The sequence below is a fragment of the Rhagoletis zephyria genome, unplaced genomic scaffold (genome assembly GCF_001687245.7).
Source record: "Rhagoletis zephyria isolate East Lansing unplaced genomic scaffold, Rhagoletis_zephyria_1.1 Rzeph_scaffold_07152, whole genome shotgun sequence".
Lineage (NCBI taxonomy): Eukaryota > Metazoa > Arthropoda > Insecta > Diptera > Tephritidae > Rhagoletis > Rhagoletis zephyria.
Genome location: NW_016164235.1, coordinates 18,980 through 31,898, shown reverse-complemented (window position 1 = coordinate 31,898; position 12,919 = coordinate 18,980). Strand labels below are relative to the sequence as shown.

Here is a 12,919-nt window from a genome sequence, read left to right as displayed (position 1 = left end):
AAAGAAAGGAGTAACTTTGTAACTTATCTACAGGCAGAAGGGGGTCTATAAGTCACATGCGGAGTTCTTAGGGGCAGTTCTCAGGGTGAAGTGCTTTGTCCTTTGCTCTAGTGCTTGGTGGCATGTAGTGCAAGTCCCTCCCTCTCCCAGCTCGCGATAGATAACCCAAAATTGCCTGCTGCCTTCAGCTTTACTCTCCCTCAACGATAACGAACCTGGTTCGACCTCTAGATTTCGAGTTGACTAAACGATTTTAGTATTTTGATTTTCCCCAAAACCGTTTAGAAAGGAGTAAACGGCAACCATCGTCGGGCTAAAAAGCATACTCAGACAGGCGCATGGCGACCCAGAGGAGATTGAGTAAATCGTCCGTTAATTGCAGCTCGCAGTTGACTTTGCACTAGGCTTGAGAGGTCCGAGAAACCGTAACGGCAACGGGTAATACTGCCTTATGCTGAGTTCGCCGACTACCGCACTGTATCTCAGGGAATCATAACCATTAGCGCACACAAGGGGTAGATTTTGGGGTTGAAACACCCCTTAAGGCTAATAACCTCAAATACAAACTGTATCTTAAGGCTTAAGCTGAGATCCCACGATTGACGCAATACACCAATTATTGCCTCATATTATGCCCCAATCGTGTGATTTCACAATAAATTAACTCATGCGGCAATAGAGGCCGATATTGTGCTTACAATGCCCAATCAAATACGACCCACTTGCGGCAATCGTGTGATAGCTCGATTGGCAATCATAGGGCAATGAAAATTTCAAAATTGCGGCAATATTTATTGTGTTCTTGTGCGGAAATTGAAGTGAACAATACACAACAATATTTAGGATGTTTATTTATAATTTACTTGTTTGCTTCCTTCTGTGTCTAAAAATCACTGAAATGAATATCCTTGTTTTCGGAAGCAACATAACTTTAAATTTAATTTGTATTCAAATTATAATTTTTGTTGAAGTCCGATGACGGAATCTTTGCTGCGATATATACCACCACAAGCAAAACTCATACGAGAAGAATACGAAAGATATTTTATGTCACCAATTGGCAAACTGCCAGATAGTATAAATTTATTAAAAAGAAAAAACTTAAAAGTTCAATACAGCGCAGACGAAACGGTAGAACCTCAACATTTTGACCAGTTTTGACTATTTTTCTTCTATTTGTTTAGTGTTCATTATTTTTCTATAAAAGTATAGCTCATTGTCTAACAAAAACCGCATAAATTGCAAGCTTTATACAAAAATTATAAAAATTTCTTAAATTTTTGAACACAATTGCACGGTTTTTAATTTCGATTTCTAGAAAAAAAAATTGTTATTCAGTTTTATAGCTCATAAAATTTAGTACAATAAGGTACAAGTTTGAAGTTGCTAAAAAATCCTGTCGATTTTTTATAATTTTTTTAGCAGGCGGTATTATGCACTTTCTTCGATGCAAATTACTTTGTAAACTGCATAACAAATTTTTTTCTAGAAATCCAAATTAAAAATCATTGAATTGTGATCAGTCTAGTTTAAGAAATGTTTATAATTGTTGTATAAATTTTAAATTTTTATTTATTTTATTTTACTTGTAATTAATAAAAAAGCAAAATTAAAATGAAAACCAAAATTAAAAAGAAAACTCTTGTAACTTGAACTCCACATATTTAGCACGTTGCAGTTATCGTCGAAAAATAAAAAAAACTGTACACTCAAACTTCTAAATAAATGCGTCAGTTTTCATTGGGCTCAAGTTGTTGCTTCTTTGCTTTCAAACAACAAATATGCATAAAATGAGCCCACAATATATAAATTAGATGCAATTTTCTATTTTTTAAGAATACGCCAGTTTTACACAACAATGAACAAAACAGAATTTAGAAGTCAGCGCAACATCTTATAGTCACGATTGCCGCATGCTAGAACAATCGTGTGATAAATTTGGGGCAATTGTTGTCACTATATTGATTTTCACCAACTTGCGGCAATCAAAATTGTATAAAAAGAGGCAACCGTGTGACTGTACAGAATTTGATTGGGACAATTTTTTTATTGTGCTCCAATACAGCACAATAAAAATTGTTCCAGATTGGTGCATTTGCGGCAATCGTGTGATCTCAGCTTTAGAATACAGCTCTGAAGAAAAATCCCAAGAAATATTTTTTATTATTTTTGTTGCTTGAAAAAGCACGTTTCTGTAAATTTTTTTCTTGAAAAATAAATTCATATATGTATGTATGAACATTATTTTTTTTTTGAGAGCGGCAAATTGATTTCAGAAATTTTGATAGAAGAAAATTTCGTTTCCATTTCTTGTGCGTCATTTTATATGTACATATGATTTTTTCGTTTTTCTTGAGAGCTCTTAAAAGTTTAACTGCGAATGAAAACATTGTCTTTACTGTTACTGTACACTTACTTTTTTTACACTTTACAGCCTAAAAGAGTTTACCACTGATATTTACTTAACAAAGATTCGAAGATTTAATTTGCCAACTTCGCATTCGTTTCGCAAAAATGAGCTACATAATAAAAAATACAAGTTCAGTTAATTTTTTCAGTATTCGAAATATTAAACATGTAACTTTTAAGCAAAAACCACAACCGACTTCAATTCTCGTATACAAATTTAGGATTACCGTTAATTTTTTCATGATCCTATGATCGGGTCCGAACCAAATTAGTATGGGACCACCTTTCCGATAGAAAAAGAATTATCGAAATCGTTATGCGGTAACATACATAAATATAAATCTATATATATATATATATATATATATATATATATGTACATATATATATATATATACATATTTATGTTCCGACGAATTGATAACCTTTTCCTTTTTTTTGAAGTCGGTTAAAAAATTAGGAAATTTTGAAAAAAAATAAAATTTTATAATTCCGGTGGAAAAACTACAACTTTTTTTTGGTGATGCACCTTAATGTACATGATTACATTCAGAAGAGGCAAAGAAGCTCCGGGACAGGAGAACGAAAAATCCACAGCATCTTCTTCCATACAATGTTAGATAATTTTCTCAGCAAATAAAAGTATCAGTTTTTTAACCGACTTCATAAAAAGGTGAAGGTTATCAATTCGTCGGAATATTTTTTTTATGTATGTTACCGCATAACTTTGGATCACGTTAGCCGATTTCTATAATTCTTTTTTTAAAGGAAAGATGTTGCTTCACAGGGGGTCACATACTAATTTGGCTTAAATCCGATCATTGGATCATGAAGAAATTAACGACAATCTGAAATGTGTATATGAGAATTGAAGTCGGTTTTGCTTCTTGCTTAAAAGTTTCTTGTTTTTCATTTTTTTAAATACACCGCATAAAGTTTGCATCTTGAATTTATATGCATTTTGTTGTAAAATAAACTATATTTTAATAAAAACTATGAAAGTCAGGTAAATAAATTTTAGAGCAAATAAACAGTTCAATATGTATCTTGATCTGCTGTTTAAAAATTCGTATCGCAAGAGAAAATAAGCTACAATTTCAAGAAAGGTAGTTTTGGAGGCTTATCAATATTTATCTTAAATCTGGTCCGTAACAACATACTGGTATTATTAAATACCAAACTTTGTCCTGCATTTCCCAGTGGAAATACGGCATAATGCCTGAGAAAATTGTCCCAATTCTAAATAATCTTGTTTCTGTATACTTTAGCTATAAGAAAAATAAAGCCACTTACAAAATTCTATGCTCCAGCATTAGCTGCGTAGCTTCTATTACGTCTTGTAAACTTTGTCCCACAAGCCTTTCCATTATCACTATACCAAAATTTGATGTAGTTTCAACCTATGCATTGTTCAAATAAAAAATTCTTATTAAAAGTATATACACTTTATCTACTCCAAATCCCTTACTTTCAAAATGGTTATTATATTGCGATGCTTCCAGCCTAAAATTTGCATCTCACTACGCATCGATTGGGCATTCGCTTTACTCCCATTTCGCACGATCTTCACAGCAACGGGTTGACCTGTTGGTAATAAAAAAAATGTAAAAAAATCGTACATATGTATGAGTACTTCAATTCAAATTTTTCAATTAGAAACTGGTAAGATTTCTGTTTTCGAGTGACTTCATTTCAGTTAAAAATCAACACCGAGACTAAATCAAAATTCTATTTTACTTTAGGGCAGAAGAGTATATTATTACCTTAATTCACAAAGGCGCTAACCAACAAATTTTTTATTTTAGAGGAGAAGCAAAAACATTATAGAAATCAAATCATGCATACGTATAGGGCGTTTTAAAAAGTGGCACCTATCCGTTGTTTTGGGTACTAACGCAATCAAAATTTTAAGGAAAGTGTATTTAAATATATCCTACCAAAATCTGTGAAAAACGCAGTTTCGAAAAAACTGTTGGTTAGGGCATTTGTGAATTCTGGTGGCGATATTCAGGCAGGTTCTGCAATTCACTTCCGAGTGAATTTCAACCAAAGTCACTTCGAGTTTAAATTGAGAAAGGGTTGAAATTCACTCAGAAGTGAATTGCAGAACCTGCCTGAATAACTTTGTTCACATAAAGTTTGTTTGTAACAGCCTAAAGGAATCCAAATGGATATACTTATGCATACCAAAATGCTTAGATGAAGATAGAATTCGATTAAGCCGTATCGGTCTGTCTATTCGTCCAGCCCTGCATACCATAACCCGGGTTTGCTATTTTTAACCACTTGTCAAACGCTCAAAATTTCCATTACTCGTCTATTAGAAGAAATTTATAGTTTTATAAAATACTTATTTACATGCAGTAAGGGGTAAATCCATTTTTCCCGAACGTACATATCGCACACGATCCTCAAAGGTGGCACAACTAGGAATGTTAATCCCGGCATCCCGGGATTCCGGACTTTTTAAGGTCTCGAAATCTCGGGATTTTCGGGATTTGTAATTTGCACTGATGGAAATAATAGAAACTCCTTTTCTCGACCAGTATTGGCTATATTTCTTTTTTTTTAATAATTAATATTTTTTTATAAATGTCTAGCTCATTATACATATAACACCGCGCGATAGTAAATTTTAAACACAAATATCAATATATTCGCGAAACCATGGGCCAAATATAGTAAAATTGCGTTTTTAGTTTTTCACTCTGACGTCAGTAATTCAAAAATGATTTAAAAAATTCAGAGAAATGCGCTTTTTTTAGGTATTTCAAGAGGATTGCCATCTATTTAANCGAGTTTAAATTGAGAAAGGGTTGAAATTCACTCAGAAGTGAATTGCAGAACCTGCCTGAATAACTTTGTTCACATAAAGTTTGTTTGTAACAGCCTAAAGGAATCCAAATGGATATACTTATGCATACCAAAATGCTTAGATGAAGATAGAATTCGATTAAGCCGTATCGGTCTGTCTATTCGTCCAGCCCTGCATACCATAACCCGGGTTTGCTATTTTTAACCACTTGTCAAACGCTCAAAATTTCCATTACTCGTCTATTAGAAGAAATTTATAGTTTTATAAAATACTTATTTACATGCAGTAAGGGGTAAATCCATTTTTCCCGAACGTACATATCGCACACGATCCTCAAAGGTGGCACAACTAGGAATGTTAATCCCGGCATCCCGGGATTCCGGACTTTTTAAGGTCTCGAAATCTCGGGATTTTCGGGATTTGTAATTTGCACTGATGGAAATAATAGAAACTCCTTTTCTCGACCAGTATTGGCTATATTTCTTTTTTTTTAATAATTAATATTTTTTTATAAATGTCTAGCTCATTATACATATAACACCGCGCGATAGTAAATTTTAAACACAAATATCAATATATTCGCGAAACCATGGGCCAAATATAGTAAAATTGCGTTTTTAGTTTTTCACTCTGACGTCAGTAATTCAAAAATGATTTAAAAAATTCAGAGAAATGCGCTTTTTTTAGGTATTTCAAGAGGATTGCCATCTATTTAAATAGTTAAATTTAAAATATTTAAAAAATTAAATGAATTATTAAAGGAGTGGTCACTCGAAATGGGTTTGAAACCCCTTTATTTCTGACCTTTATGTAGGATGATTTCTATGTGGTTTAAAAATGAAATTCAACTTATTTCATCAGTTTATTGAAATATATGTTTGTCGCAATGTCAGACGAAATAGATTTGAGAAAGTTTGAAAATACTTCTGAAGGGGATTTCCACCTGTTTGAATGGTCGAATTTAGTTAACTTATACATAGGTTTTATTTATTAATATTAAAATTCGGGTATCAATCGAAAGATTTTTATGAAAGCTTTAGTTTGAAAAGATCATTGATTAGGCTGGCCATCTTTTTGAAAAGTCATATCGTACTAACTAGGTATATATGTATGTATATTATACGAGAAGAAATTTTTTATGACAGTCATAAATGGGAGATCGAATTAAACCCCTTAGCCTGTAAATGTGCGATAAAGCTTTATTTTTATAATTAAGAACTTTTTTATTGGGGTACACAGGGTGATTTGAAATTTGATCAATTAAAAACCACCACTATTCGAGACCTCTCTTCACTTGGAAACGGCTACACGGATTTAGATGAAATATGGCACTCAGATCGCTTATAAGTCTGACTAACATTTGGAATACTAAGGCTTTTGAAATTCAATTTTGGGCATTTAACGCCATGTTTCCACGAACACTATGGCTGCGTTTCTTTATACATTCCGCATAATCCCATTTCACAGCCGGAATAAACAGAATGCGTTTGAAATATAAGTTAACATATCATCAGGAACGTTCTAAAGAATGGGCCGTATGAATAAAAATAAGTAATTGCTTTTTCTTTAAATTTCAGACCTTTTACTCAATTTATTCAAATAAAATTGAAGTAAAAGGTATGAAATTTCAAGCAAAAGCAATTTCTTAGTTTTTATTCATACGGCCCAATAAGTAAACAAAAAAGTTCATTCTAAACGTTCAGACTGAATAAAGATATGCAGCCTATGTATTAAAAATTTTGGCACTAAAAAATTATAAACGCAGTATTTTTGAAAAACGCGCAGTTTCAATTTTTGGAATTTGGGAAAAGTATTATAACGGGTGATTTTTTTGAGGTTAGGATTTTCATGCATTAGTATTTGACAGATCACGTGGGATTTCAGACATGGTGTCAAAGAGAAAGATGCTCAGTATGCTTTGACATTTCATCATGAATAGACTTACTAACGAGCAACGCTTGCAAATCATTGAATTTTATTACCAAAATCAGTGTTCGGTTCGCTTTACGTCCGATTTATGGTCTACATAATCGACCAAGTGAGCAAACAATTAATGCGATTGTGACCAAGTTTCGCACTCAGTTTACTTTATTGGACATTAAACCAACCACACGAATGCGTACAGTGCGTACAGAAGAGAATATTGCGTCTGTTTCTGAGAGTGTTGCTGAAGACCGTGAAATGTCGATTCGTCGCCGTTCGCAGCAATTGGGTTTGCGAAACACATTTCGAACCGAACACTGATTTTGGTAATAAAATTCAATGATTTGCAAGCGTTGCTCGTTAGTAAGTCTATTCATGATGAAATGTCAAAGCATACTGAGCATCTTTCTCTTTGACACCATGTCTGAAATCCCACGTGATCTGTCAAATACTAATGCATGAAAATCCTAACCTCAAAAAAATCACCCGTTACTACCAAAAAGAGTATATATACGAGCGTTAGGTATGCATCATAAAGGTTTTAGATTATATGAAAGCTGGCGTCTTCCTCTTATCCGTATGGTACTGATAACATAAACCTTGGTTAAAATTTTCAGAACACTACGTCAAATAATTCCATAGATTACGACCCAATAAAATTTTTCTCCATGAGTAGGGAATTTATTTCGTATATACTAATAACAAGTTCCAGTACTCTCCTACAAATCTGTGGACTTTTGACAAAACAACTTCTGTGTTGTCTGTAGGTTGGAAATTAGAGTAAATTGTAAGGAAATTTTATTTAAAAATTTTACATTTTTATTAAACTTGCATTAAGATAGCATCTTGAACAACCCTGTTGATGACTAAACATAAAAATATTATTGAAAACTCAATGAATTACTGCTTTGAAGAGAAAATGACCTCACTCGAGAGAAGTTGTTTTGTCAAAAGCCCACAAAAATATATCCAGAGAGATGCATTCAGTATTAAAATTTCAATTTGTATATAATCTGTCACGCCTTTTATATATCTATGTACATAGCCTATGACTACGGTGACCATTCGTACCGGTTTTTGCAGGACAGTACCGATTTTGAGAAAATTGTCGCGCTGAATATTTTTTAAAAGTCGGGACGTATAAGTGTCCCGATTTTTCATATTTGTACCGATAAAGTCCCGATTTCAGAGTTTTCTTTATTAATTTAATAAGAGTTTCCCTATACTCTGGCCCAAAGATTTTTTTCGTACAAACGTGGCAGCACTTTTGTTATCACAAAAAGACATAGGATATAAGAATATATCGATGGCTGAGTGGAAGATCGACCTATCTCGGCAGCCAGTTCGAAAACATTCTATCTCAAAAAACTTTTCAAGAACGCTCTATTTCAGAATTCGTTTGAAAAACGCCCTATCTCAGCTGCCGATTCAAAAACGCCCTATAACAGCATATTTTCAATACATTTTGAAGTGAGATAGGGCATTTTTGAACCGAATTTTGAGATAGGGTGTTTTTCAATAAAATTCTGAAATAGGGCGTTCTTGAAAAGTTTTTTGAGATAGAGCGTTTTCGAACTGGCAGCCGAGATAGGTCGATCTTCCACTCAGCCATCGATATGTCTATAAACATAGCCAGCATCCTTATTTTCTACGATCTCTGGTTATGTTTTATTCTGTCAAACTGGTACTCTCGCTATATTGCAGTCTATCATTATTTTCCAATTTTTTTAAGTTCCTTTAACCGACTTCAAAAAAGGAAGTTATCAATTCATCGGAATATATTTTTTTATGTATGTTACCGCATAATTTTGGACCACGTTAACCGATTTCTATAAAGAAAGGTAGTACCACAGAGGTGGTCCCACACCAATTTGGTTTAGGTTCGACCATTAGATCATTAAGAAATTAACGGTACTCTTAAATTTGTATATGAGAGTTGAAGTCGGTTTTGTTTTTTGCTTAAAAATAACTAGTACAATTCTTTGTTAAGTTTTTCTTTTTGTTTTTTTTTTTAATGTAACGATTCTAACTTGAATTTAGTGAAATTATAGAAAATAATAGATACAAATTCCCTCAAAAAAATATAAGTTGTAGATACAGTAGCGAAAATATTAATAGGGAAGAGACATTTTAGCATTCTTTGGCGACATTTAATGTTTATTACTTTTTTATGAAAGTATACTCGTTATCTAACAAAGACCATGTATGTCTAAGTTTCAAAATTTGCACAAAAATTTGCAAAATTCGACAAGTGTTATAAAATGTTTAGCTAAATAGATTTCTTCAAAGTTAAAATTTGAAGTAGCTAGAACTAACCGTTGATTTTTGCTAGATTATTTTTGTGGAAGGTGTTACTCATTTACTCTATACAAACAAATTTTTGAACATACTTTATANGACCTATCTCGGCAGCCAGTTCGAAAACATTCTATCTCAAAAAACTTTTCAAGAACGCTCTATTTCAGAATTCGTTTGAAAAACGCCCTATCTCAGCTGCCGATTCAAAAACGCCCTATAACAGCATATTTTCAATACATTTTGAAGTGAGATAGGGCATTTTTGAACCGAATTTTGAGATAGGGTGTTTTTCAATAAAATTCTGAAATAGGGCGTTCTTGAAAAGTTTTTTGAGATAGAGCGTTTTCGAACTGGCAGCCGAGATAGGTCGATCTTCCACTCAGCCATCGATATGTCTATAAACATAGCCAGCATCCTTATTTTCTACGATCTCTGGTTATGTTTTATTCTGTCAAACTGGTACTCTCGCTATATTGCAGTCTATCATTATTTTCCAATTTTTTTAAGTTCCTTTAACCGACTTCAAAAAAGGAAGTTATCAATTCATCGGAATATATTTTTTTATGTATGTTACCGCATAATTTTGGACCACGTTAACCGATTTCTATAAAGAAAGGTAGTACCACAGAGGTGGTCCCACACCAATTTGGTTTAGGTTCGACCATTAGATCATTAAGAAATTAACGGTACTCTTAAATTTGTATATGAGAGTTGAAGTCGGTTTTGTTTTTTGCTTAAAAATAACTAGTACAATTCTTTGTTAAGTTTTTCTTTTTGTTTTTTTTTTTAATGTAACGATTCTAACTTGAATTTAGTGAAATTATAGAAAATAATAGATACAAATTCCCTCAAAAAAATATAAGTTGTAGATACAGTAGCGAAAATATTAATAGGGAAGAGACATTTTAGCATTCTTTGGCGACATTTAATGTTTATTACTTTTTTATGAAAGTATACTCGTTATCTAACAAAGACCATGTATGTCTAAGTTTCAAAATTTGCACAAAAATTTGCAAAATTCGACAAGTGTTATAAAATGTTTAGCTAAATAGATTTCTTCAAAGTTAAAATTTGAAGTAGCTAGAACTAACCGTTGATTTTTGCTAGATTATTTTTGTGGAAGGTGTTACTCATTTACTCTATACAAACAAATTTTTGAACATACTTTATATGGAGGAATATGCGAGAAGAAAAAATTGACATAAATGAACGGTAAGTCCAAGCTACTTCAAACTTAAACTTTGTTACAATAAAATTTAACGGGCTAATAAACTGCATACTCAAAAATATTCTAGAAAATCTGATTAAAATGTTTAAAATTTTGATCAACATTTATTTAAGTTCGTTGAATTTTTATAAACGTTCTACAAAGTTAGAAATTTTATTTACATGTTTTTTTAGATAGTCGGTTATATTTTCATACAAAAATAATAAACATTTTTGAAGCAAAGATAAGTAGTCAGAATTTGCTAAAATATCCTTTCCCTATTTACATTCTCGCCACTTATTGTGTACATTTTTGCGATCATTTTTCAAGTTGTTCTCTTTTTTTGTTTTAAATAAAAGTGTATTAAAAGATGTTATGTCTTTTTATTCTAAAAACAAAATTGTAGGTTCGGATTCGGTGCTTTAGAAATGTCACCGTACCTATGACCATCCTTGGAAAGTCTGCAGTTGGTGTACCAAATTTGTTTAAAATTCGTCAAACTGATTACATATTTAATTCAGGTTCGCACATAAATCAGTTAATTACTCACTAACGACTTAATAGGATTTTAAAATAAGTACTTTGTCAATAAATTAGTTTTAGTATTTATTAAAGACCAGTATTCACAGAAATTCGCAAATGAAGAAGTTTTATTTTTATAAAGTTTTATAATTACTCCGTAGAGAAACACAAATGTTAGGTAGAGCCTTTCTATGTTAAGGCGCCGATAAATTTGTAGATTCGCTGCTTTATTAGTTTATGTACATTTGTACGTAATTCCTACAGATCCTTGTTTGTCTTCAAACATTATGTACATACATAAATTGTTTACTTTATTTATTTTTTATATACATATGTAACAAATAAGCACTTATGGCCAATGTCAAATTACAGAAATTATATACATTTGGCCACACAAAATCCTTTAAGTTGTTTTCTTACACTGCATTACCACCATTTTCTCTTCTCAATATACTTTAGAAATTTTTGTTTAGACATTTACGTTTCATATAAAAATACTTCAAATTGATGCTCCGAAGTTGTTTGTAAATATTTTTTCGGAAACAATAAAACATTTAAACATTTTGCATACCTCGATAAATCGCCTTAAAGACGGTCCCAAAGGCACCGCGGCCCAAAATTTTATATTTGGTGTGCGTTGGCAGTCCCTCCTTGAGTATCTCATTGCGATTTGGCGTGTTCAGGACGATTACCTGCTCATTGAATGGCGGCACTTGTAGTAATGCCCTAATAAGTGGAGAATTCGTGAAAAATTATTTAAATCAAGATTTGCGGGAAGAGGAAAAATAATTTATCTAATTACATTTTAGTATTTATTTTCGTTGCTGCAGGATTTTCGTTTCTTCGTTTCTATTTTGCTATTATTGTTTGCTCGCAGTGCTAACGGAATATTTTTATTTATGTTTGGTTGTTTATGCGCCTGTAAATTTGTTTATATTTTGATTTACTTGACAATAAACAAACAAAAGCTTTGTTCACTTGTCAGTGCCTCTATTTCGTTGTAAACAAGTTAAGCCGTCTCCAGTGGTTGGAGAGTCAAAATGGTCCATACGCAAAAGTAAAGGATAAATGTCAGATTTAATTTATCGCGGTTGCGTAAATTGAATACCAACAGAAAAAATAAGCGAATTTAATAAAACAAATATTGATGAAACTAAATTTAGCTTATGAAAAACAAACAACACCACTGACTAAATAAAACTAAAATACATGCTACCAAAAGCAGGGTAGTTTCACTCAATGACTTTGGCCGCCATGGCCGCCATGTTAGCCATTTGACCTTTGCTGGCATTATGGCATCTCTATCAAAATCAAGCTACCAGCCACAAAAAAGAATATTTTTCAACTGCAATTGAAAAAATTCAGACAACAGATCTTAAAGCAAAAATTAGTCACTTTAGTAAAATGAAAAATGAATTGCGAGTTTGAAAGCTGTAGGAATCTTTTAAATTTGTGCAAGGATTTCAGAGTGAAATTTTTCAAATTTTCTCGTTGATTATAAATAAGTGTTTAGAAGCATGTAAGCTTGTAACGTGAAGTAATAGAATCTTCCCGAAGTACGATTTGTTTGTTCAAAGCAGTATATCGATGGATGTGTGGAAGATCGATCTATCTCGGCAGCCAGTTCAAAAACACCCTATCTCAGAAATTTTTTCAAGAGTGCTCTACTTTAGAATTTGATTCAAATACGCCCTATTTCAGAATTTTCTTGAAAAACACCCTATCTCAGAATTTGGTTGAATAAC

General features: G+C 32.4%; 1 protein-coding gene across 1 annotated transcript; it reads right to left on the bottom strand.

Annotated features, from left to right (window-relative positions):
* Positions 1 to 3,702: 3,702 nt before the first annotated feature.
* LOC108373922 (serine/threonine-protein kinase mos-like) lies at positions 3,703 to 12,439 on the bottom strand (the record flags this gene model as incomplete). Its single annotated transcript, XM_017629861.1, has 4 exons — positions 12,411 to 12,439; positions 11,746 to 11,900; positions 3,878 to 3,993; positions 3,703 to 3,809 (listed from the first exon to the last, which is right to left on the bottom strand). Coding segments are annotated over exons 1-4 (407 nt in total), but the record flags the coding sequence as incomplete, so codon positions are not given.
* Positions 12,440 to 12,919: the final 480 nt, after the last annotated feature.